General features: G+C 35.9%; 2 protein-coding genes and 1 non-coding gene across 5 annotated transcripts; all 3 read right to left on the reverse strand.

The window, feature by feature from the left end:
- Positions 1-214: 214 nt before the first annotated feature.
- Positions 215-14,018, reverse strand: LOC105429203 (nuclear receptor subfamily 2 group E member 1). Of its 3 annotated transcripts, XM_089080256.1 has the most exons (9): positions 13,593-14,014; positions 12,957-13,013; positions 5,655-5,798; positions 5,288-5,403; positions 3,437-3,622; positions 3,246-3,359; positions 2,962-3,128; positions 2,554-2,800; positions 215-2,253 (listed from the first exon to the last, which is right to left on the reverse strand). In XM_089080256.1, the coding sequence occupies exons 3-9, from the start codon at positions 5,783-5,785 to the stop codon at positions 2,024-2,026; spliced, it is 1,191 nt and encodes a 396-aa protein (XP_088936382.1). In that variant the 5' UTR covers positions 5,786-5,798; positions 12,957-13,013; positions 13,593-14,014; the 3' UTR covers positions 215-2,023. The 3 variants fall into 3 exon arrangements, with proteins under 3 accessions (XP_088936382.1, XP_088936383.1, XP_088936384.1); XM_089080257.1 differs by having other exon boundaries at positions 5,664-5,798; positions 12,957-14,018; XM_089080258.1 differs by lacking the exons at positions 12,957-13,013; positions 13,593-14,014 and having other exon boundaries at positions 5,655-5,800.
- Positions 14,019-17,112: 3,094 nt separating this feature from the next.
- On the reverse strand, positions 17,113-17,185 carry TRNAV-UAC (transfer RNA valine (anticodon UAC)). The gene has a single exon. It is a non-coding gene; the product is annotated as a tRNA-Val (tRNA).
- A 405-nt stretch (positions 17,186-17,590) lies between these two features.
- LOC105429271 (uncharacterized) lies at positions 17,591-26,962 on the reverse strand. The gene is made up of 18 exons (XM_011642138.3): positions 26,575-26,962; positions 25,551-25,772; positions 25,025-25,326; positions 24,589-24,828; positions 23,819-24,290; positions 23,336-23,577; positions 22,933-23,130; positions 22,371-22,838; positions 22,242-22,286; positions 21,423-21,881; positions 21,151-21,312; positions 20,824-20,985; positions 20,343-20,720; positions 20,007-20,276; positions 19,312-19,937; positions 18,958-19,118; positions 18,462-18,646; positions 17,591-18,180 (listed from the first exon to the last, which is right to left on the reverse strand). Exons 1-18 carry the CDS (start codon positions 26,714-26,716, stop codon positions 17,821-17,823), a joined length of 5,094 nt encoding a protein of 1,697 aa, XP_011640440.2. The 5' UTR covers positions 26,717-26,962; the 3' UTR covers positions 17,591-17,820.
- Positions 26,963-27,718: the final 756 nt, after the last annotated feature.

Consider the following 27,718-nt stretch of genomic DNA (forward strand, 5'->3'; position numbering starts at 1 on the left):
AAAATCTTTCTATAAATTATTATTTTTGTTTTTTTACAATTAATTTCAAAGAGTATGAGTAATTCAAAAGGTTTGTTATCCATTAAAAAATGTTATTATCTTTTTTTGAGGAAAGAAAAATAAACAGACGTTTCCTAGAGGAATTTATTCCAGCTTAATTACCATGGAGAGAACAATGTTCGGAAACAATATTCATTAATTTGATCGTCGAAAAATGACCGGCTTATGATTAGATAATTTTCGGTCACTCTTGCGCGTAAAGAATAAATATTGTACTATACAGAAATAACATCAGCGACAGAGTAACGCTAGCAATGACGAGAGTTTCTCTTTTCAGATATACATATTGTATATCTGACTAGTGACATGACGAGCGTAATAAACGGAACTGTTAATTAATTAGTTAAGTAATCACACGAATACGCATTTGTGCCGCTTTAATATGTAATACATTCAATTTGCGATGTGTTACAGATGCTCGGTGAAGTTATTTATATCTAGGATAGGTATGTACATATATATATGTCCAATTAAGAGGGGCATAAATATTACATTGCGCAAAGCCCAATTTATGTATATTATGTATACTATATACGCACACATGAAAATGATCGACAAGATTGACAATAACGCGTACTCGATAATTCTATTCGTCGCTATTTAGTATTCTGATAAGCGAAATTGTCGTTGCCTTATGAAATTTGAAACGTTTCCCTTCTGCTGTATTTCTTCTGCTGTTTCTGTTTTGCGCATTTTATCGGCACAACCAACGCGACGTATCATAATTCGATAAACTGGCTGGCAACGGGAATTATCTATTATCTTTGTCACTTATTGCTTATCTTATACGATTTAGAATAATCCGAATATCACTAATTAGCTCTAACCGACTGTTCTTTTCCAGATTATAATCTTAATTATAAAATAATACATAAAACAGAGCTATATGCCCATTGCTTCCAAGGTAAATTAACTTTAATCTCGTTTAATTTATTTTCTATTCTTTTTTAATTCTAAGAATTAAAAAAAGAATAAATTAAACTGAGTTAATCTATATTGGTAGAAATGGACATTAAACAATTATAGATAATCATCTTAGAAGGGAGCAAAAAGTTTACTGCTGGACTAGATTCGATATCTTTAAATCTAATATTCATTTCTACTAATGAAATTGATTTTAATGAGATTAAAATAAAAAATAATTATTATATAATTTAAGTCAAAATTAATTTTAATTTTAACTTCATTCTTTATTTGTATTTCATTAGAAATGAAATGATCGATGTCAATGACGTGGAAGTCGTAGATGATAAGACATTTCCTTCTCTCTCTATATTGGTAACATAAGTTGTTCCAATAATTTTAATGATAATAATTATATTATGCCATTACGTTTAGCATTGAACTATATCCTACATGAAACAAGCGCAAGATAATAACAGACAAGCTTATCAATTTGACAAAGACATGTTGAATTGAGGTCTTTGTCATATTTTGTCCTTGTTCTTCATTCTGAAAATTTTCTAAACATTTATAAGAAAAATTGATAAATTTCTCTATAACTATACTTTTCAGATTGAGTCACGTGACTCAAGAACAATAACTAAGCTTATATATTCTGCTGCTTATATATTCTGTAATTAGGCTACTTATAGCAATGATTTAGTCAAGACGATCTTGATTATCTAGATTGATTATCTAGAATAATCAATAATATGCGACTTACTTATGACAACAAAACCGATCATATGTGCCAGTATTGATTTTTTTCTCTTCTTTTTTCAATTTTTTTTTTTTCTATTCTTCAGCGTTGATTTCCCAAAAGTAAATTATTTATATGTTACCCAAAATGCTCAAAATAATTCAATATTTTTCTTACAGATACGTATCTCTTACAATTTTATGATGTGAGAGAGATGCATTTAATCTCAACCCCCGATGATTATCCTTCGTTCGAGTTTCGGCATCACCGATAAAGGGGTGTCGGTAAAACGCACGGATATCGCAGCACGAGTGCCAGCAGTTAGGTGGGCTTGAGGGCGCCAACCATGTCGCCCAACAGTCGCTCCACGCTGACGTCACCGACCGTCGGCTTAAACAAAAGTTCGTGCAGGGTGGCACGGCAGAGTGCACGCGCCGGTGGTAAGAGCAGCAGCAATCGACCGACTCTGCGCGCATCCCTCTCACAGAACACCGCCACCGTCTGCTCCTGCAGCGCCGACACTCGCCCCGGCTCGCAGAGATTTCGCGACTCTGTCGAACGATCGAAATATCAAAAGATACAGATTTTACAATAAGTTCAATAAATGAGAATAGCCAAAGTGTGCTGTGTAATATTCGCACACCAGGCAAGCAAAATTTATATTAAAAAGAAAAATAATTAAATAAGTAAAAAATTAAATCAAAGAGAATTATAGAAAAGTTAAGAACGATATTGATGAAGTAGAGTTACCAGTTGAATACCTTTAGATAAATAAAATAAGGAGAGAAGAGAGGATAGGAATAATTACGGAAGAGATCAAAAGTAGAGTAGTTTTAACTTAGCTTACTCACCTGCCTTGAAGAGAACTATGGCCTTCAAGCACGCGTATTCCGAATGATCCACCCTCAGCGCGGCGCACTTCGCTAATAGCTCCCTCAGCCTTCTCGCTTTATCAAGAAGAACCTCCCTCCGTTCCATCGGCAGATCCACGGGTACTAGGGTGGTCTCGTCCACAGGAAAGTTCCATTGCGCGGCTGTTAGTACAAACAACTCACTCCACGACTCTTCCAGAAGGATAGTTTGGTCTCTATAGGGAAGCTTGGAAGAAAGGACAACAGTTTGATTATCTTTTAATTTTCAGGAAGACAAAAGGCCACTTTTTGCGATCTTCTTCAGACCCCGAATTCAATTTTATTTATATAGCTGTATATCATTTTGTCGTGTGTTTTATTTTAATAGAAGAAATGTTTAAAGCTTACTTGTAGAAAAGAATGTATACTTCTCGCCCATCTCACGGCGAAGAAAAGTAACTTCGCCGCGAACTCGTAGATATTTTCAGTCGGCAGGAGAGATAAACTTTGCATGGTGTATTCCGATGAGACGGAAGTGATAATCGGCGGTGCCAGACGGGTACTTACTAGTTCCCCTATAAAATAAAATAATTAATCCGTTTGAAGAAATGTGGATTTTTCGCCGAAAATTTCTCGTTACTCGAAAATCGGAATGTCGATGTAGATTTGCTTATTGTTTGTTTAATTTATACCTTTCGATTCGATCCTGACATCGACGGTAGCCGCTTCCTCGGAACTCGTAACTTCGTCTTCCTTGGCGGTAGTCATAGACAAAGATTCCGAGGACGGTCGTGGCAAAAAATGCGCTGACAAGGCAATATGCAATATTTTATTACCGGAAGAATATATATCGACTCAATGATATGTATATATACGTGCTCACCGACTGACGGGGTGAACGTTGGTACCGTGGGTTTGAAGGGGAATAATGCGGGATATAAGAGAGGGTGATAGGTGCTGCTCGCAGGATGATAGACATTAGGGATACCCGTGTAAAGCCCCGAAGAGGTCCTCCTCGCCGCTGCAACGAGAGACGACGTGCTTCTCGGGGCTCTTTCGTGTTGTACGGCTAAATAAAAATTACAATTACCATTAAAGTCATTAAAGTTATTATAAAAATTTTGAACTGTTTGGATATTAATTGTTTTGCTGTGATTAAATTATCGTTTTACTGAGTTCAGCGAGTATACTTAGCATACTCATGAATAATATTTTTCTTAACGTTTTTATAAAATAATAATAATAATTAATATTAATAAATAATGATCGTCACTTCATATTATATTCGTTTTCGCACGAGGGAAAAAAGAGAGAAGCGCGAGGAGAAGTGCAGTGGCCCTTTAATGGTACCTTCCACCTCTCTCCTTCCTAATTGATATCTCAGCAATCAAGTGTTTGGATTATCGCTCGACGCATAAGGGGGCCGGAGCTGTTTACAAAAGCTGTGAACGCCAGGCTGCTTCTGACACCGTCCGCCACCGGATCCTGCCGTTCGGTAAGCAGAAGTATAGAGTTTCATGTGGACGTGTGGACGTGGGATGTGGGACGGCGAAGTGTGGACACTTCGCTTTTTCCAGATCGTTCTTCTTCCGCCCCGCCGGCCGAGACGTCAGCACGCATTGTAATATGCCTCGCTCGCACTTTGACATATTCTATTCTTACCAAGCGCAAAAGTCTAAAAGCTCTGCATTATATTTGGAACGCATCTTTTGCGTATCAAAACAAAATACGAGGCTTATCCTGCCTGAAATGCGAGACCTATCGCCATATTACGTCGCTAATGTCTATATACGAGGAGCACGATTTGTTATTTTAGTTATCTTGCTGAGAAAAATGTCGCTTTTAAAAAAATTAAATTAACAAATATTTCGTTTCTTCAATTTCAGAAAATCGTAACTCCTTTATCATTTCTCTTTACAACTGGAAGTTTTTACATCAAACTGATAAATATTTTATTTTGCGTATCATCGAGATTAACAATCCGGAGATCGTTGATTGCGGTTTGATCCGTAAAGCGAAGACTTGTAAGTTACTTCAAGAATAACATAGGAAAACGCGATGATCTCGGTGGTGTTATCAAACGTCGAAACATTTCGATTTCCGTTAAACCTCGACCTGTCAGACTCCAGGGAGTTCTGCGATTGTCAGAAAGCAGAATATACATCTCTCACTTAGCCGTACTCCGCTGGATATTTCCGTGCAAACATGTCGAGTGCCGTTTTGCGGCTTCAGCAATCGGGAAGTATTACAATGTATTTTTTTTTTCAAGAAAAAAAAAGGGACGAATTATCGCGGAAACGGATTTAGGTATAAGGATCAGACGTTTAGAACGAAAATACTTAAAACAGAATTTATTACATAATATTACTAAAGAAAGATGAATTAAATAAATATAATGACAATTGTCACCTCTCTAATTTTTGGCTGAAAACTCCAGTTTTTCGAATGAATCTTTGGCTAACCTTCTGAATCTTAATCATCTTTTATTTAAAACTTAGGCATTAATGCAAAGATAACAATGTTGTACTTTCTCCAAACTAGAGAGAAAATTTTTCGTTAATAAATTTTATTTTCGTGACAAAATATAAAATATTCGTAACAAAATGTTAAATATTACCTAATGGAGTGAATTATTGTGCCTTCCATTATTTTCTTTTTTGGACAATCAATCTTCGATATGATCCTAGATTGCTTCAGAAGCAATAATTTCAGAAATCCCATCGACAAAACGTACCGTCTCGTTTCATGTTGACCTGAAGACACTTCGTAAAACGACAGGCTTGGCACTGGTTGCGCCGTGATACATCCACGATGCAGCGCCCGTTCTCTTTGCACACGTAATCCAGATTTCTGCGCACACGTAATTTCAATTTTGCTTTCTTTCACAAACTGGAAGCAAACTAAAATTTTCCGAGACAGAGAGAAAAAAGAGAGAGAGAGAGAGAGAGAGAGAGAGAGAGAGAGAGAGAGAGAGAGAGACGCGGTGTACGATTACAAATAAAAGTAACTGAAAATACATGATGGAGTAATTAACAGATTTACAGATGAAATCGTTCTCGGGCGTCGAAGCACGGCTTATAATTAGGCGAGAAGTTAATTACCTCGCGTACCTGCGGATAGACCGCTTGAAGAAACCCCGACATCCGTCGCAACTTGGCACGCCATAATGTTTCCCCGAGGCCTTGTCCCCGCAGACTTTGCACAATGTTTCCCCGCGTCCGTTCTCTTCCATCTTCGACGAAGATCTGTTTGCAAATCGACTTCGTAAAAAATATAAATGTCATAATAAATTTATCTCTAAATTCTGACGAGTTACATGTTTCACAAGAATCGAAGAATTGAACAATTCAGTCTACATAGGTTTAACAACAGGAAAAATTTAAGCTCAACCGAATAAAATAAATTCACTTTGTCATAAAGGATTTCTATATCCTTTATATCATCAATGTGATAGTAAAACGTAGCAGTAATAAAATATAGGATTCCATGAACTAAGAGACTTTAAAGAGAAATAAAGATAAATCCACATCAAAGATATGTGAGTCCATCGCGAATATATAATATAATTAGCGTCGTTTATTTATCATCCTTGAGAGAGAATGAAATCTCAAGAAAAGTTGCCGAAATGCAAAATCGAACGCTAGCATCGAAGGGTCATAAACATCTCGGGCTGAAACACCGCGTCGAAAAGCCTAGATAGCATATTTCCCCACAGTAGAAGTGCGTCAAGCTTTAAAGTGACGAGATGGTGATACGTATCGCGGGCAATATCGCTATTAGTTACTGACGTAACTACGAGCAACTCTACATTATGCATGCGCTATACGACGAGAAGTGCATACGCGAAGAAGACCCAGCGCTTCTCCTCATTATCTGTCGTGGGATTTGCTCGCGCGACTTTCTTGCTACATTGTAAATACACTGTTATAGCCGCACTTTGGAGTTGCCTGAGGGAAAGGAAGTACGCGCCACTTTGCATACTACACGATATAATGCGATGGCGAAGATCGCTAAACATCGCTCGAGGCACCTTGTCGATTCCGCATCGCCGTCCGATTGCTTTAAGATTGTATTACATTTTTATCTATTTTTACCTATTTGCAATGAAAAAATTATGAAAAAATTATAAATTATCTTAGATTGTATTTAAAAGAAGTATAAATAATTTTGTGACAGCTTAGGACATGGGTCAAAAATTTAAATTTAAATAAATAAGTAAAAAGTGTTCTAATAAAAATTAAGAAATAATGTCCAAAATCTCAATTTTCTTATGTAAGTATTTTGAGAGTATTATATCAAGATTATTTATGTAAAATTTCAATACAAAGTTTCAATGATACAGAGATTAGTCGTTTTGTAAACAAAAATTAATTTCATTTGTACTGTTACTTGTTTTGTTTATAATCTTGATAAAATTTAATTTTATAATCTTGATAAAAATTTAATTTTTATTTACAGAACAACTAAATAAAAATTATAAAAATAAGCATAATATATCGTATCTTAAACTCGATGCGAGTAATATCGCGGGGAAGGACCGACGATTTTGCACGATCGATCATGTCGCCGGCTGTCTGTTCGCTGTTTTAACGAGCCGTGCAATCTCCGCTCCATGTAAAATCGACAACTCCGATTTAATGGCGATCAAACTCGATGTGTTTCTTAAAGTTGAATAATAATTTCTAATATCTTTATTTAAACAATTTAATTTGACACTGTATATGTATTGTAAGCTTTGGATTCAAGTTTTGGAAATCGCTCAGATTTAGATGTCGAAAAGAAAGAGATTTTTCTGAACAAACGTTCTGGATAAGATGTGCTTTTTGCTAATCCGCAATTCCCAAAATCCCAGTAATCATCTGTAATTCCTAAATCTAATCCCAATTGTGCTTATTTTACTTATTAAAGAAGCGCGACAGAAAACAGAAAAATATGGTAAGGTTGGATTCCTTTTCCGCTTATGCGCGATGGCCACCTCCGTGAACACGCCGTAATGGCCGGGACAAAATTGACGCGGGAGAGCGGGTTACGTGCGTCTCCCGCGCACGGTCACAAAGTCGAGGAGCCAGGAGGTCGCGTGTCCTCCGAGCGCAACTCATCGACGGCGAGCGACGGGGCGGCGGACCCTCTTTCTCCCGTGACTTTACGTCCCCTCGTAGGCCCTCGGGGCTACCGCCTCTCGCCTCCCACAATCGCCCTCCACCGCCCGTCACGGACCCGATGGGCGCTCGGGCCACCTGGCCGTTTCCCAGGCTCAATAATGCAGCATGCCCGACGTGGAGAGCATCGCCCAGGCGGCGGTAAACCACCATCGGCCCCCAGTCGGCCGTCGCCGGCTAGAAAAGTCCTGGCGGGATGATACTACAATTTTACCGCACCCTCACGCCCGCGAGACCAGGATACTATACGTAACCACCAGCTCTCACCCTCTCTTTTTCCATCTCTTTTTCTTAGGTCGGGTTGTAGAGCTGACTTCTTGATAGTCCGCCCCTCGCCGCGCCAAGCAGAATCGCGTCTCACGCGAGAGCCTCTCTTAGCCTGTCATAACATTTTTATTGTCCGATGACCGCCGTCTTCCGCGACAGCGACTCATGATGGTCAATTTGAGTCTCTTACTAGGAAAAATTTTATCAGGATCATTAGATTTCTTAATAGTTTTATGTGAAAAATGGTACTTACATACATGATCTTACATAAGCTATGTAAAAATGTAATTAATTTGCTACGATTTCTTTCTCTATATTATATTCACCCAGTAGTGTGGTATAAAATTTAGACAGAAAGTCATTAAATCAGAGTCGTTGGATAGCGTAACAATATTAGGACAGTCAACATACCATAAAGAAAAAAACGATTACGCAGAAACAAAGGGAGTTCGTTTTTTTTTTTTTCGTCTACCCTCCCCCCCCCGTGATGTTACCTCGGCATATTGTAGCCACACACGGTGTGCCGGTGTGCAATTACACGGGGCGTATTATTTAACCCTGTTTGCACGAACGCGTGTCGCGTCTCTCGTGCACGCACGTAACATATGTCGCGTTGCGCCAAGAGTCACAATGGGGGTGAATCGGACACAGTCAGATTTTCCGCTCTTTATAAAAACCCGCGTTGGACGGGACGAGGAAAGAGGGGATTGCGAAATTGCGAGAAAAGCTCAAGAAGAAAATAATAGTGTTTTTGAGAAAAATTTTTTGAAATTGCAATGACTTTGAGAAAGATTGATAAATAGATATTTAAAGAAAGCTTATAATATATTAATTTTTTTAATTACATCTCATTGTTTCAAATTTTGTTATTGAATATTTCGATTGAGCGTTGAATTAAAAAAATCTTATTCTATATAATTTTTTGGAAAACTGTGTGTCCTTTCTTAAATGTAAATTAAAGAATTCAAGAATTCTTCTTTTAATTTCTAAAACAACAATTTTACTTTGACAAAATTTTGGAACATCAAGGATTTCTGAGGCCAACCGCTACAGAAAGTAACGAACAATTTCTCGTACGTATGTCAACGAGTGTTGCACCTAGAGAAATAATTTAACATATGCCCATCGATCATGTAAACTTCGACAAGCGCGGCGCAGTTTGCGCTTGCAAGGACTCGTCTAATGTCGAGCCAATGACTTTTCGATAGTTTTCGACGGTGCGACGCGCTGCAAGGTGTTGACGGCATGCAAATTTTTTTCCGCGTCACGTCACGTGCGTCGTTTCGCATAAAAAATGCTGATCGATCGTCGACCACGCAATATATCCGAAAATAGGCCCGTGTCACTTTTGGACACAGCTGCGAACGATATTCGCGAGATAGCTTCATATCTGGCGTGGCGAGATGGCAAATCTCACAAAAATAAAGATTTAAAAAACTTTCGAATTATAATCTACAGAATAAATTCTCTTAAAAAGTCATGAGAAATATCCAAAAAACACGGAATCATTGAAGTTATAATAATGAAATTATCTCTATTTTAATTTCCATATATAAAAATTGTAATTCGCGTACAAATATTTCCTTTTCTCTCTTTTCAGTATTATTTCCATCAATATTTTTTTCAATATCGCTATAATATATACCAGAATTATATTAACATTCTGATTATATTGTAGTAAGTATTAAGTAAGTAAGAATGTTCGCCATTTTAATTCCTTTTTCTTGCACAATAAAAAAAACAAAGCTTTTGCTATCGAGAAAACTAGAGTTAATTAATGCTCTCTTTCGATTAACTTTCTAATTTGATTAACTTCGTAGAACACCACGTTATTCACACAAGAGGGATTCATTGAGAAAAAAAGCACATGGTGTCAGAAATCCTTCGCCATGACGCTGTGCCATGGGATTGCTGAGTAAGTCTCACCTGGATCTTTTTTCCTAACTCTCTTCTTCACGATGTGTGTTTTGATTTCCGGACGGTAAGAGATTTTTAATTAACGGTCATCATCAAAATGATTGTACATTTATTTTATTCTTGTTGTATTCTTACAACTTATTTCTTTATTAAATTCGTAAGTTTGGGTTTTAATCGAGTTATTGGGCATTCGCAATTTTTAAAAAAAAGAATTTTTGTAATTCTCGAGAAGTTATATAGTTTGCGTTTATTCATACGACGCAATAAATTGTCAAACCTTCGCAGGTAAAGGCTTGAACTGCATCGTTCAAGGTTTTCCCTATTTTGTATGTCCACGAGAAGTACGGCGATTAATTTTTGATGATTCGCTTCTACGTAAGCATGGTCGTTACGTCGAGTCACCTGACGTGACTTTGTTGTACCTGAGGGTCGCAGTACAATTAACGACTCGTGAATAATAATCGATTCTGCAGAAGAATGGCATATGTGGCATAATAGCATTTGTAACAGGTAAACCTTTTCTTGCGGATAATTAATTATAATAATTAGAGTATCGATGACTTGTGAACTTGTGACCGCGTTAGAACTACATGCACATAATTACATTGAAAACAAAGCGTGTAATCGAAGGTTTCTGATAAAAATTCAAATCGCAAGGGATTTTTAACGGAACAAAAAAAAATATCTATTCCTTTTTTATGCGTAGAGAAAAAATCTAATATAATAAATAATTGCAAGAGTTTCTTCTATTTTTTTTTTTTTTAAATAAGAAGTTAAATAAGAGTTGTGAGAAAGATATCATTTAAAATATCTTACATTATATTTGAGACGTCTATCATTACATATTTAATATTTAATTTGAAGACTAAATTAATTTATCATGAGACTTTTTGCAACATAATGATAACTTTTCTGTACTATTTTTTCGCAATAATAACCAAATGAAATATATAACAAAATATCTGCCGATTGTTTAAATGATTACACATTGACAAGCACAGTACTTCGAATGATCTCACTCGGATTGTTGTCACCCGATGTTTGGATAATCGAGTACCGGAACCACGAGGGCGTTCCGGCGATTACCGAAGTTATGACGGGAGCTGCATTCCTTTTTTTTTCACCCGATCCTAATTTACGATTAGCCGCGGCACGATCGGTTCCAGCCACGCGCACGTGCACGCTTCGCACGGCTTGACAGTGATTGCGTGACACGCTCGAGATTACACTGTGCACGACACCCGCGCTATGATTTGTCCACTAATGGCTTTAAAGATCTTTAAAGAATAGCGACATATTGTTTTTAATAAACTCTCGAAAAGCAAAAATTAAATTACTTCTTCGATTCCGTTTATATTTAAAGCTGGATAATCGCAGGGAGAGATGATAATGTCTAGACCGTTGCATTTACGTAACTTGCAATTACGTAACAACTAATGTGCAAACTGGGGGAGGGAAGGGGACATATAGTACTATTCGTACTATATTTTAATAAGACCATATGCGTACAAAGTGTCTGTAAAGTTAATGGTGAAATGTCCCCATTCGCGGTTACACACGGCCGCACCGGGAGGAATAACGTGTGAAATAACATCGCGTGTCCGAAATTGGTATATACATTTTATTATTACATTTATTCCTACATATATTAATAAAGTTCACGCGCACCGCCGTATATCCGGATACGTATTAAGTAAAGGCACCAATTTGTGTGCGACAGCGCGTATAACAGGCGACCGCGCAAAATAATATCGCGTGCAAAAGTGCGTACATAAAGTTTATGTAACATTACATGTTAACAATATTCGTGCATCCAGGAATATTGAAAACCGGACGAAAACTTCTATCCTATCTTTCTCTCTCTCTCTCTCTCTCTCTCTCTCTCTCTCTCTCTCTCTCTCCTTTCTCTTTTTTACTCCCTCTTTCTCTCGCGCATTAACGTTTGCCTTCTCTTGACATATGCGCCAGTCTCTGCGTAATGACGGGCATTGCGGCATGATAATTGCACGCGTGACCGCCGGAAAACCGAGTTTACAGGTGCGTGTACTCACGGGTGACCGGCAGTAAGCGGCGTGACACGTGTCGCCCGTTAATCGTACCATCGACGAGAACACGCTGATTCCGCCGAGGAAGTCCGAGGGAACTCGATGACGGTTAAATCGGCGATGTTCATCATCGTGATTATTTCTTCGCGTTTCTGTGTTTCTTATTTTTTTCTTCCACAAATTTTTTTTTTCAATGGAATATGCGACAATACACCGTGTATAAAAGCATTTTTATTTCCAGGATTATACGGAAAAGAGATTCTTAGAAGGAAGAATCTTAAATAAACAAATATTTTCATATAAGCGAAAATATAATTTAAAAAATTCTTGATTTGATGAAGTTTATATTGATGCAAATATTACTTTTGCTCGACTTAATACTAAAAATCTTCTATACAAAGATTGTAATATTTTTGCTTACACATGAGAATATCTATATAGACTTGCATCAATATAAATTTTAATCAAATTAGGACTAAAATTTTTCCAAGAAGATTAGAATATTTTTGCTTATATATGAGAATATACAGTTTTTATTTAAAGCTAATTTTATTTTTGTGTAAAAGACCATTATTGTCATAATTACTTTTCTCGATAACAAATTTTGGTAACGCAATTATATTTTTAAGTAATAATAATAAAAATAATTGTTACTTTTTTGTTACTTTCAGTCATTTCATACGTATATATGATATATGCACAAGCGTCTTAAAGAAATGATTCTTCATGAAAATGTTTCATAAAAAAATGATGAAATGTATCGTAGCAATTCATTATCTTTGAATAACAAAAGAAACGAAAATAACGAATTATTTTTTATAATAATAACAAATTAAATTTTAAAAATAACTTTCTCAACAAATTATTTCTATTTGTATTCACGGCCATAGAATTTTTAACTTGATTTTGAACTTTATAAAAGAAACTAATTTAAAAATTCAAAAACTTTCAATTTACTACATATTCAATTATGTCTTAGATTTATATAGTCTCGAAGCATAAAAATAATACTTACTTATATTAGATTCCAACTTTTGCAAAAAGTTTTCTTCTGTTCACTGCGAGCTATTCACTATAAATATTCAACCGAGTACAACGATGATCGCGATAAATATTCTAAAAACTAATTAACCGATTAAAGTATCTTCAATATCAATGTTACAGTATTTGATACGCGGTAAGATTAATAATAATATTTCGTAAGAATTCAATTTTATTTTCATTTTAGTTAAATTTTTAACGCGTTTTCTGAAGAATAAAAACAAAATGCTTTTCTTCTTTAAGAATTTAAGTATATATAATGTGAAATTAATTGAAAAAAGAAAAAATACTATCACACCTTTCTAGTGTCTAAAAAATATATTATTTCTCATCTCAAAATTTATTGCAATGTTATTTACATTTTGTGCAACAAATAATCTTTAATTATTATTTAGCTTAATACAAAAATGACAAAATTAATTTAATTCTGACAATAAAAAATATAACTTGTTTTTTAATTAGTAACATAAAATCTTTATAAAAGGAATATAACTGATTACATTAATCTCTCTTAAATGAATGTGTAAAATTTATTTTTATTTAAAAAAATTCTTTATCAGTGCAGTTAATGTTAAAGGTCTTTAAAGAATTTTAAATGATACCCAATTACCTAAAATCAAGTGAATTTATTCCGATATATCAAATCCGCGTCATGATAACAGCAGACAACCCCCGAAGTGTTCGCATAACAATTTACAAAACACGAAACCACGCGCGACACGAAATTGCGAAATGAATCCCTCGGAATTCCGTTCACGTCAATCGTTGTTTATTTATTCCAATCGGAATCACGAAAGTCTCTCGATCGTTCTTCGTGACGATTGCTTCTTGTCGCGGCCAACAAAACGCGTCGGACTCGGATAAACGCGTCGGAACACGTGCTATCTATAACTCGTAATTTTTGCCCGTCGCGATCGAACCTTGGCTGCGGTTGCGGTGCGGAGAAGGGTGTCAGCTAGCGAGGATTATCATCCCCCAAGGTTCGCGCGACTGGGCGGACGCATTTCTGCCCGTCGACGCGAAAACACGTGCGCGAGACTTCAAACAGCGATGATGATTGGCCGATGGGCGGGGCCGGGCGGGGAGGATTTTGCGATCCTCGTAGGGGTTGAACGAGCGCAACCCCTCGAGGCCGTGAGGGGCTTCCTTTCCACCGTTTCCTCCACTATGTTGTAAACGACGGTGAGCGAGTCAAAGCACGAAAGTCAACTCGCGCGCGGCTCTCGGTGCCTCTCCCTCCGGCTAATCGCGAAGAACCACCGAGGTCGAACCCCGGCGTTATCGAGCGAACAACATGAGAAGTATCAGGAGAAATGAAAAAAAGAGAAGGAGAAAAGAATAGAAAAGAAATTTATTTTTTTTGGTCAAATTCTTTTCAGTATTCAATAATAACACGTAATGTCAAAGAAGAAAACATAAGGCAAAGATACACACACACACACACACACACACACACACACACACACACACACACACACACACACACACACACATATATATATATATATAAGTGGAACAAATTATAATAAAAGAATTAAATCAATATATGAAAAATATATGAAAAATATATGAATTTAATATTGATAATTTAATAAACAATTCTACTGTAAAGAGAACGAAATTAAAAATTTTTCGTTAATACAAATCTCTGGCAGAGATTTTAAGTTAAATAAATGATTGAAAGTTTAGGATACATTTTGTGGATTTAAATTTTAGTTGAATATTTTTATTTTAGTAAAATTTGATATTATAAATTTTATTTTTATAAAATTTTAAATTGAATACGTACAAACATAGTTGTACATATACTCCGTGAATTATGAATATTTAAAGTTATAAATCCGAGAAAGAAAGAATTAAATTTTCTTTAAAAAAGGTCGTATCTGGAATGACTCGAAAAATTCGAAAACAAAATAAGAATTAAGAAATCTGAAATCGCCCTGCATATTTTTTAAATGTTGTTTTACTCAAACATTATTTGAAGCTGATCACGCTACATAGTTTCTAGATCGATTTACATTAGTAGATCTTAAGCTTCAGCAATAATTGATCCTTAAACAAAGATCTGACAGAGCTCGTTGGAATACATTCCTATTACGGTACTCTGGGAGTAACTGTGACATCTGGTAGATTCTCACGGCGCTGCGACGTTACGGTTACGCAAGACAAGCGTAATGGCATATAGTATTCTCTGAATATTTTATTTATTATTTCCCTGGATGGAAATCAATGATCGCCATCTCGAGAGTACGTGTATGCGATCAGGCCGTTTTATCCATTAGATATTTTATGCTCGGTACTTGAGACATGTGGGGACGTGAAGTTATTCAGTACAGAAATAAGCTCAAAATTCGAGAAAGAATATTTATTTATTCCAAAATATTTTTAAAAAATACAAGAATACAGTAATATTTATTACTGTATCTTGCACTTGTACTTATACAGATTATTTAAATAGATAATTAAATTAATTAATTATGATATACGTTAATTATGATATTACACATACCAATTAACGTACGAAAATGATCGCGACATAAAATTCAAAATATATTAAAAAAAATTAATTATTTAAAATTAATTAATAGAGTTACGCCTTAATTTTTTATAAGCTATCTTATTATCAGCGCCTTTTAAAAAGATAAAATAAATAAAAGAAGGAAAGAATTATGATCACTTAGATGGAAATTAAAGGTCGAGTTAATGGTAACAATAGTCGAGTGCACCGAGCTACCGAGCTTTCCCGTTAATTTCAACACATCGAGGTTGTCGTGGAGGGTAGATAGAGAGACAGGTCTGCGTTTGATAGCTCGCAGGATCCGCCGAGATCCTCGAGTGCCTCCTCGACGCGATGACGGGAGCAGAAAATCGCGCTGAAGTGGCAACGGTCGGGCTAATGGCTCGGAGACGATATTTTGTTAAACAAGGAAACCTTTTATCCCTCCCACCGCGCTACGTTGAAAAAGACGCTCGATGCCAGGGACGCCGTCTAGTTTCCAATAGGACTATCACAGTCCCTTTATCATAATGAACTTTGCCAATCTGCGCTGCGAGCAAAACAAAACAATATCTTGATCCTTCATAGGTAATAGACAGATATTATTTAAACAATTTACGATATATTTTTAATAATTTTATTAAAAGAAAAGAAAAAGTTTTCAATTTTTTTTTTGCCGAGTTTAGTAGATCTTTAATCTTGTATTTTTAAATTGCGATTTTTGCTATTTTTTGCTATTGCTATTTTTATGCTCTTGCAAGTAATACACATTATTGTATTTTAATGATTTCTTTATGTAATTTCTTTTATTATTATTCAGTTTATTTATAATACGATTTTACGTTCGCTTTTTTAACTTCTACGAGATTTCAAGGAACACGATTGAGCTCTTTTCACTCTTTCAATTCTACGCTGAAAGCGGCCCTGCGCCGTTACTCCGGTTGTCTTGTCACCAGAAAAAGGACGAAAGAAACCAAAGTGTGAACCGCCGACCGCCATGACAAGGTGTCACCTGCGGTTTCTCACGGTTCGCCCACGCATATCTCACCATTCTCGCGGATTCCTTCGATCCGCCCTATCTCTCACTCGAATCTTTTCATACTTTCACCCTCTCGCCGAGAGTCGATAAGTGTGACGTCGGATAGCAGCACTCGATGGAGCGTTCCGCGGTTTTCTCGCCGATACATTTGGCTTTGTTCAGTTCCTATACTGACTAATTATTTCAAAAAGTTATCGAGTTAATTTCTTTTGGTTTTTTCAGTTGAATTAAGTTCTACAAAATAAATAGATATATAACTTCTAAATGTGAAAATAAAAAATAGATCAAGGAATGTCCAGTTCTTGAAGAATGAGTATTGAAATCCATGTTTATTTTAATGATTAAACTTATTAAATAATGTACATTTCTGAAATCAAATTTTGATAGCGTATCTTACGCGATTTACAGATAAAAAAGGTATCTAAAAATCTTAAAATTGTAAATTCGAAATAAATAGATTAAAAATCTTTAGATAAGTGTAATTAATTATTAATTCATTTTATTTCTATTCTATTTTTTGTAAAAAAATTTTTTTTTAATTATTTTACTTTTCAGGATTTTCTACTTAAGTAAATATATAGAAAAAAAAAAATGTGGTTCCGGCCGGGATCGAACTGGCGACCTTCTGCGTGTAAAGCAGACGTGATAACCGCTACACCACGGAACCTGATGACAAATAGGTTCTTAGATACATATACAATGATAAATCCATATAATATAAAAATATGTTAAAATATATTATAATATATATTAATAATATAATATATTAAAATAATATATTAATAATTAATCCTATTATTATACAATATACATTTAAAGATAGAAAAAAACTGGTATATTAATAAATAATTAATTATTTGTTATAAAAATTGATTTGCTTTAAGGAAAATTTAATTTTAAATTAAAATTTAATTAATTTTAATAATATCTAATATTGTAACATATAATATATTTATAAAAAGTTAATTAATTAATCATGAATAATAATCAATAATAACAGTTGAAAATAGAAATATAAAAGTATATTAAAGGATAATTAATAATTAACACATCATTTTATTTATATATATATATTTGAGCGTATTACTCATACACAAAAATTATATCTATGAACGTTACAAAATCTTCAATCTGTACTGTATAGAAGATATTAAAACGTTATATACTTACAAAATCTATAATCATCAAAGTATCATAAATACATGATAATTTTATTTCCTGAATCGAACTTTGGTATATTAATTGCGTTAGAATTATATAAAAATAATATCCGCGAAAGGATTATATAATCAGTTCAGTCATTTATTTGAAGCAAACCGGGCCTACTTTGAAGCCAAAAGCTTGTTGCGGCAATCCGTAATCGATTGGATAAAAATCGACCAGCGGCAACTGTTGCAGTTTTTTAGTGCTAATTAAGAACACGGTCTCATGCTTGCCACTTCGATTCTTGCAATCGTCCGTGATAAGATGGGGCCTAATACCGTCATATGAGAATTCGTCTTCGTTATCGCCGAGTAATCGCAACGAAAATCTATAACCGCGATCCTCGTTATTGTACCAGGCGACGCTATTCGTGCACGTGTATGTGAAATTTTGATAAGCTTCTTGATTAAGCAAACGCAGGAAATTCATTTGTACTACTCCTATCGTCTCGTAACTCATCTGGAAAATATGATTCACTTTTTTCCATTAAATCCATTATTTTCAGAGTTTTTACTAGTTAATTTTATTAATTTACATAAGTTTAAAATTATTAATTTATTTATATTTATTAAGAGTTCATTTATTTACGTAAACAATTTCTCGATAAAAGAAAAGAATGTGAAAGAGAAAGAGAAGAATGAGAAAGAGAGAAAAAAGAATGTATTTAATTAACATTGTTATTAATAATAATAATTGCAATAATAATTAATTGAGAAAAATGTAAATTTAATCGAGCTTACTTTAAATCCTCCACGCAAACGCGAATACCAGTCGGTTTTATTGTCCTCTTTCCTCCATGGTATACTTGGCATGTGACTGCTATGAATATCAGGAAAAATGCAAGTTTCTCCCATATTCGTGATGTTGCAAAACACATTGATAGCATCGTCAGGCATACCCAAGTTTGGATCGATCCAATACCAACCTGTTTGACAAAGAACAATCAAATCTTTCAACTATTAATGATCATACTCAGCCAGTATTTTTTTTGCCAGTATTTTGTAGAATAAATAATGTTATTATATTAATAAAAGAAAAAAGAATAATCTTATAATAATTTTACGATTATTTGAAGATAGAATAAGATCAAAATTTTAGAAAAAGTTTTACATTTTCTACAAATATTATTTTGTTCGCGAATTATTAAATATATAAAAATTTTAATTATAAATTTACTTATACAACTTTAATTTGACATATGATTGAAAATTTTAATGTAAGAAATGTGATTTTTACCATCATTAAAATCAGGATGTCCATAAAACAAGTCCTTGCACGTTCTTGCTGGATTATCTCTGGTACCAGTTGGTCTACGTATTGAATTCAATTCCTGTCGTATATTGAGAAAAGCCTTGTTTATCTCTAAAAGCCTCATGTCAAATGTCTCTTCTTCATCACTAAACAGATCAAAAACGATGGATGAAGTCTCAAAAATAAACTCTTTTATAATTCTAGAATCCAAATCCATTAAGTAAAAATTTGCGATTAATAATATAATGTAGAGTAAAGCTTATAAAAAATGTTTTGAAAAAGACACGACTTTTTTAATGTTTGCAGATTTCCATTTCAGATCAGAGATATGATTCTTACATATCTTCAAAAATGTCGCGTTTTCTTTTAGTTGATTCATCGTGAAATATCGATGGAATTATTCCGTCCAGACCGAGTTGTTCCATTGATAAACCGGGTGGTCCGGGTGGACCTGGCGGACCCGCCGGACCTATGTCACCTCGCGTTCCATCATTCCCAGTATTTCCTTTCGGTCCGGGTGGTCCCGGCGGACCAGGTAAACCGATAAATCCTTGTTCGCCTCTAGGTCCATCATGACCTGGTCGCCCAGGATTTCCCTTAGGTCCTTCTATTCCAGGCAATCCACGATCACCTTTCTCTCCTTCATTTCCTTGATCACCTTTAATTCCAATAAGTCCCGGTTCGCCTCGATGTCCTTTAATACCTCTTCGACCTCTGTCGCCTCTCGGACCCTTCGGACCAGGCGGTCCGATACTTCCAGGAACTCCAGCGGTTCCCGGCATACCCACGAGGCCGTTTTCTCCAGCTATGCCCGGCAAACCTCTATCCCCTGTCAATCCAGGCAAACCAGGAAGACCTTGAAGTCCGATATGTCCTTGAAGACCTGGTGCTCCGGGAAGACCAATATCTCCCTTTTCTCCTGGTAAACCTGTGTTACCTTGCTGACCCGCCGGACCTTCTGGACCCTAAAAATTAATAACATTTATACAAATAAATTTTTTATCCTCTTAAAAAATAAATTGAAATTATTATACCGGTTGTCCAGGAGAACCTGGTAATCCTTCCTTGCCAGGTGGTCCAACTTCACCTGGTATGCCAGGGTCGCCTACTCGTCCATCCTCACCATCCTTTCCAGGCTCGCCTTTTGCACCCATAAGACCAGATTCTCCGGGTGGACCAGGAAATCCCGGTAAACCAATATCACCTTTTGATCCTTCAGGACCAATTAATCCTCGTGGTCCAAGAAGTCCGGGAAGTCCTATTTTGCCTTCTTCTCCTTTTACTCCGGGTGAACCTCTTTCTCCCTTAAATACATTAGGAAACATACATTACATTAGGATATGAAAATTTTACATTACAATTTATCTTACCTGTTTGCCCTCTATTCCTGGTTTCCCCGTAAGTCCTGGCATTCCACTATCTCCTTTTTCACCTTGACGACCTTCTGGACCTGGCGGACCTTCTGCACCTTTCAAGCCTTTCAATCCTCTCATGCCTCGTTCTCCAGGAATTCCCGGTGGTCCTACAGGACCGATTGCTCCAGGATCTCCGACTTCACCTTTTACACCTGATTCACCCGGTAAACCACTCGGTCCTACAGGTCCAGTTGGTCCAGTTGCTCCAACCAGTCCAACTTCGCCTTTTGGTCCTTGCTGACCAATCTCACCTGGTGGTCCTTTTTCCCCTGGAGGACCTACTAAGCCAGGTTCACCACGTGGTCCTTGAATTCCTTGAGGACCCGGGAGACCCTACATATTATAATAGCACAATTAAAAGAATTATAAGCTTTAAAATTTTTTTATTTTTCAATTAATTGTACATACTATAATCAAATAATGTAATTATACGTACTACATCTCCTTGAGATCCTTTAAATCCTTTTTCACCGGGTGAACCTATGTTTCCTTTATCACCATCTTCGCCTGGAGAGCCAATAGGTCCAGGTGGACCAGGTAAACCACGTTGTCCCGGTAGACCGTCGCGACCTACTGGCCCAATTAATCCAGAATCACCCTATAAAATAAAAAATACTTTAATTGTATATCAGTTTTAATTACATTATTTAATTCTACATTATTATACTACAATAACTTATAAATTGCATGTCTTAAAAAATATTAGAAAAATCTTGAATAAAAGCAAAATTTATAAATTATATTTTTTGCTTTGTAAAATTACTCTTTCGCCTTTAAGTCCGGTTGAACCCTTCTCTCCTTTGAGTCCTTGTTTTCCTTCTGGACCTGATGGTCCATCTTTACCAGGTTCACCTTGAGCACCCTTATCTCCGGGTGGTCCATAAGGTCCGATAGGTCCTATTTCTCCTTTTAAACCAGGCAATCCCTAGAATTTACAATTAAAACTACTAAATATTATAAACATTATATCAAATAAAATATTAAAAGCGATTAACAAGTCTACATCTCGTAAGTTTTATTTTGAATACAACTAACCGGCAAACCACTCAGACCTCTTTCACCTGGAAATCCTGGTAATCCACCAGGACCTGGGAGTCCTTGGATTCCCATCAAGCCAGCTGGACCAGGCGGTCCTTCTTTCCCTTGTTCGCCTGGTAGACCAATCTCACCTGGAGCTCCGGAACTGCCAGGTGCTCCAGGTTCACCTGGTTGTCCAGATTCTCCAGGTGGTCCTGGAGGACCGATAACACCGGGAGTTCCTGGAGATCCTGGAGGTCCCGATTCTCCAATTGGACCACGTTCGCCAGGTGGTCCAGGCATACCATCTTTTCCGCCAAGACCCGGTGGACCTGCTGGTCCAACAAATCCACGTGGTCCTTCAACGCCAGGGGGACCGATTTCACCGGACGATCCAACTGGTCCTGGTTGACCAGTGTCACCTTTTGGTCCTGGTAATCCTTCTGCGCCTCTTCTACCACGCGTCCCCCTGAAACCCTATATTTCTAATAAATTTTTTGAATAAACTAAAAGAATTTTATTTAATAACATAAATATAAAGTACATAAATATACAGTATAATAATAATATTATAAAAAACTATAAATTTAAAATAATATATACAAGACGTTTAAGAAATAATTTTAATAAGTTAAATTTATTTTTTAAAAATATGATATGTTTGTTGCTAATGTATACAATTCTAAAAATTTTGTACATTCTATATTAATTTAGAAAATTGTAATTATTATGTTTTCAAAAATTTTACATTACTAACTAACAAAATAATTTTAATAACATTTATTTAAGTATACAAAATCTATAAATGTGAGAAATTAGATCTTAATAAAAATTTACCCGTGGACCTGTTGCACCTCGTTCTCCTTGCAATCCGGTGTTTCCCTAAAAGAAAGAGAAATAAGTGAAAGACATTTTTTTATAAAAAATGTTAGCACTTAACTCCACATATAATTATCAATAAGTTACTCTTTCGCCTTTATCGCCACTTGGCCCTTGAATTCCTGATTGTCCTCTGTCCCCTTTTTCTCCAGGATTTCCAGGATAGCCAGCGTATCCGGGTATACCTATCTTTCCCTTTTCTCCAGGCGGACCAGCGGAACCAGTCTCACCACGAGGTCCTTCGAAACCCTTCGGTCCTTCCAAACCTTCGAGGCCAGGAATTCCTTGTGGTCCTGTTATTCCAGGCTCTCCTTTCGCTCCAGTATCACCTTTTTCGCCTTCTAATCCTCTTTCGCCCTTTTCGCCGCGTTCACCCGGCAGTCCACGTTGCCCTTCATCGCCCTTTACACCCCGTACACCCGGAAATCCTACTGATCCCTGTGGACCTGGTGGACCTTGCTCGCCTTTCATCCCGGGAATTCCGGGATTGCCCGGAAGTCCAGGAGGTCCGTCAACACCCGGAAGCCCGGGAATCCCAGGCTTTCCTTGTGGACCCTTTTGATAGAATTTAATTATGTAAAATGTAATCAAAATTATGATGAAATAAAAATAATTCCTTACACAAAAGTAAATTGTATCTATAACTTACAACTAAACCAATCGGTCCTGGCGAACCTTGAGGTCCAGGTGATCCCACCAAACCTACAGGTCCTGGTGGGCCTGGTGCACCAGGTGGACCGAGTGGACCAACATTACCCTTAATACCAGGCGATCCTTCGCTTCCAGGAATACCAGGATTACCCGGTAATCCGGAAAAACCTCTTGGTCCAATAAATCCTCTTGGACCCTGGTAAATAAAATCTCGTTTAATTAAATTTACTTATAAAAAATTATTTTTTATTATACGTATATTATGCTAATAATATATATATTTTTTTAAATTAATTTTTAATTTTAATAAAGAATTTTAATAAAGAACTTTATTCGAAAACATTACTGATACTTAATATCTTTTTATAAAAATAAATAATAATATTTTTAGTATATTTTACCAATTCACCAGGTAGACCTGGTAAACCTGGAAGACCGTCTTCACCCTGCATTCCTTCATGGCCCTGTAAACCTGGTTCTCCGGGTATACCTAGAGGCCCACGTTCGCCTTTATCACCTGGAAGACCTGGTAATCCTATCGGTCCTTGCTCGCCCTTAATTCCTGGGGGTCCACTAAGGCCACGTTCGCCATCTCTACCAGAATGACCTCTTCTACCCTCTCTGCCAGGATGTCCGGGATGTCCTATAAAAAGAATCAGAATGCTTTTTTTTCTATGAGAGATAAGTTTAAAAGAATATAGAATATAAGAAATCTATTTTACTATTTAATTTTACAGATGTAATTCTCATTCTTAAGATTAAAGAATCTAAATAAACTAAAACAAATGTGAACATTTATTTAAAAAATTAAGAATTGATAATTTTGCAGAATAAACGCGAATCATATAATTGCAATTTTTTGTTTTAAATTTGATGTTCTGTACCTTGTTCTCCCCTTGGTCCAGGTTCACCAATTTCACCAGGTTCTCCTTTCTGTCCTTCAGGTCCAGGCGGTCCTTCTGGACCTGGGACGCCTGTAAGGCCCATCGGACCTTCTACGCCTCTCATTGCAATCATGTGTTGTGATATCATCTGCCGCAGCATTTCTATCTGAGAATCCGGTCCTTTCTCGTTTCCTTGTTGATTCAAGGATGGTATCACGAAAACATTACCTGGTGGACCTGGTAGACCTGGTAATCCATCTAGTCCATCTCGACCGGGTTCGCCCTTTTTGCCGGGAGGACCAGGAATCCCTGGAGGTCCAGGATATCCACGAGGTCCAGGTAAACCTCGAAAATTATGTTTTGCATCTTCTTTATAAGGATCACTTGTAGGTTCCTCAAAATTCTGTTCATAATTTGATTCCATATTGTACACATTTGCAGTCATTGTTGTCATTTCCATTTCATAAGATGTCTAAAATAAGAAACATTAATATTTATGAGAACATTTTCATCATCAATTTTATAAATATTTGTATAATGTCTGTATGTAATAATGTATATTAAAATAATATTAATTAAATCTTAAAGAATAAAATTTTATTAAAAAGAAATTTTATAAATATGTAATTATAAATAATAACAATATTTATATCGCAGAAAAATAATAGTTAAAATTTTTACAAAATTGTTTTAAATTTCTTTCATTTATTATTCTTTTAAAATGTTAATTTATCTTACTTATTTAATTATTTATTTAATTAAATTCTTACGGGATTCTCTGTTATTGATTCAAATGTCTTAATTATATCTGTCGTGCCATAAACTAGAAAGTCCTCGTTATTTTCATCCGAATTGTTCTCGTCTTCTTCTTCTTCGTAATCATCTTCATTGGAAGACGAATTGTAACTCGATCTATATCTTGATTGATGTTCACAATCTGGCGCAAACACTGTGCAGATTTCATAAGCAGCGTCTGGATTTGGAGCAATCTTCAACATCTCGAGACTTCCCTAAATAAATATGAAACAACTTTATATCTAAAAATTATAAATACAATTATAAATTTAACTTTTACCATCATATTTTGGTAAAGTTTTTATAAACTCGTCAGAAAAAAAAATCACATGAATTTTCCACTATAAATCTCGGTTTTAAATCAGTTATATAAGTTTATATTATTATCGTTTTTTATAATTTTTTACCCACCAGATATAAATCACCCTTAAGTTGCTGTCCGATCAGGATGATACCAGCAATCGTTTTCTCCAAATTCCTCCACAGCTTCTTTGTGATAGGTCTCGTGCAATCGAGAATAATCGTAACAGAGTCGCCCTTGATGCTAACTCCCAATCGATGCCACCGTCCATCGGAAACATCAACACCAAAGGAAATCGATTTGTTCCTATCATCCGGATTTGTGCTGTAGAAGAGTTTAATATCGCGTCCCATCGATAAAATCAGCTGTTCCTCACCGCTGTCACCATAGATGGTGAAGAGAACCGAGTGATCTAGTCATTGGATATCAATTAAATAAAAATCTTGTTTGAATAATTTCAAGATTTAAAAATACTTACAGACTATTTGACTAAATAAAAACGAATCGATAATAATTTGCATAACAGAGATTGTTTTTAAGATTATTTTATATATTACACATTTTTTTATTTAGGATTAAAGGAACGTTCATCTAAATGTATCTAATTATAATTATTTAGAAATAATTTTTCATTACCTTTAAACGTAGATTCATTAGCTTTTGGCTTTGCGACAATCAAGATAGAAAAATCCTGCGGTATACCGGTTGGAAATAACGTATTGGTAGAAGTCATCAGAATCGCGGATTCCATGATGTCATACGCGATCGTACCATTTCTGCAACGACTTTCCGTTCTTTGCACTCCGAAAAGTTGCTCTTGCATCCTCGTGGCTTCAATTATATCCGTCACATTCTTCGCTGAAATAAAAAAACGTCGATATGACGATAAAACGTCAAATATGACATGAATAAAAAAAAAGGAGAAGAGAGAAGAGGAGGGAATTTAGTTTTTCCTATTCCTTAAAAAGGAAATACGTGTTAAATGTTTCCTCAATTATAAGAGAAATTTTAATGCAGCACCCAAGAATAACTAACACGGAGCTAAAAATGGGGCAGATATAATAGGCGCAACGAATAACTAGAAACCTAGTAACCCATGAACCCACAAGTCATAATTCAAATCGCTGGAACGAATGTCTGGACCAATTCAAGAAGCCGCCACTTGACTGCAACATGCAACTTTGCATGTGGCATAAACGCATCTCAATTAACACAATAGAGATCAGTTAGAAACGCATCTATCGACAATAAGCTCATATTACTTAGAAGAAACGAGCTTTCTTCTCAATCTCTTTCGCATAGGACAGCATTTTTCATACTCTTTCATAAAATAATATTTCAATTATTATGGAAGAATCATTATTCTACTAATAAGTTTAACAACAAATAAAAAATATTCTATACGACCTAAAATTTGTACTTTAAAATCAGAAACATTTTTAAATAACTTCGGAAAAAGAGGAAATATTTTTAATTGTATTAAAACAACATTTGTATAATTACACTCAACATTTAAAAAATAGACTCAAGCGCGATGGAAGACTTTCGTTAAAAAAGAGTCAAGTCAAAGACAATGTTTCGATTTCCTCTCTCTCGTTTCACTCGCGCAAATGAATGCGAGATGTAAAATGTTATGTTGTACAGGATTTTCAAAACTTACCCACATCTCGCAACGCGGCGTTCGCCGTCTTTGACAGAAAACCGGAAGCGATCACCAGCAGCAGCAGTGAACGCGCGAGGAGCGTGATCGACGCGGATCGCGGCGTTTTCCATTGCCTCCTCGCGTGGTCCCGTGGACACATGGTGTCCTCTCGTCGTCAGAACATGCTTTCCTTTGAATTTTCTATGCGCGCACTTCACGTGCCCGTACGTGAGCGTAGAAATGCCGACGAGGCGCGAACGCGGTACAGTCCGCAATTACAGGATCCCTGTGATGATATGTGGTCGCTTTCCGGTCCTCGAGATCATCGGCCCGTTTCTTCCTACTCCTCTACTCGCTCCCTTCCCCTCCCCCCCCCCTCACAGTTATTTATGTTCTTTTTTCTTCAACATCTAGCATCCCCTATTCCTCTGGACCTCTTAGTTGGACGATCGATGTAAACACATATAAACACGGTGTTAATGTTAACATGTTAACGAAGATAGTCGAATATGTATCTATCTTTGTATGTACCTTTGTAACTTTGTACCTCTACTTTCTCCTTTTTTTCTTTTTGTTGTCGCTTTACTCGAACTACTCTTCCTCTTTTGGTCTGCTTTCCTCCTGCGATGCATTCACCCAACTGTACCCTAGATGATACTTGCGCATTTCGCATACGTGTTTTTCAGCGATGGTTCCACGTCTCTTCTATTAATACTTATTCGCATAAGACATAGCAAAAAGATCGCAGGGTGCAATGGGTTAGCTCCTCCCTTCTTTTATAGCTGTGCTACACGAGAGTATTGCTAGATTGCGAAACTAAATTAAATAAAATGGAAAAAAAATTTCTCTTACAAAACTACAAAGTATTTTTAATCTTTGATATTTGAAAATTTGATTTATAAACATCTGAATTTTTTTTCTATTTTAGCGAGTTAAGAAAAATGATTTCATTCTTTCAGGAATACTTACTGGCTTTCACATTTTTTTCTCAAAACATAATTCAATTCAATTAATTAAGTATTCAATTACATTATACGTAATTTAAAAAAATATTTAAAAAGTTATTTAATTATGCGTGAAGAATGCATATCTCATATATCTTAAGAAATATATCTTAAAGTATATTAAAGAGAATCTTTTAAAGCAAATTTATGACTTCAAA

This window comes from Pogonomyrmex barbatus, unplaced genomic scaffold, assembly GCF_055798465.1.
Source record: "Pogonomyrmex barbatus isolate J1 unplaced genomic scaffold, ASM5579846v1 scaffold3, whole genome shotgun sequence".
Lineage (NCBI taxonomy): Eukaryota > Metazoa > Arthropoda > Insecta > Hymenoptera > Formicidae > Pogonomyrmex > Pogonomyrmex barbatus.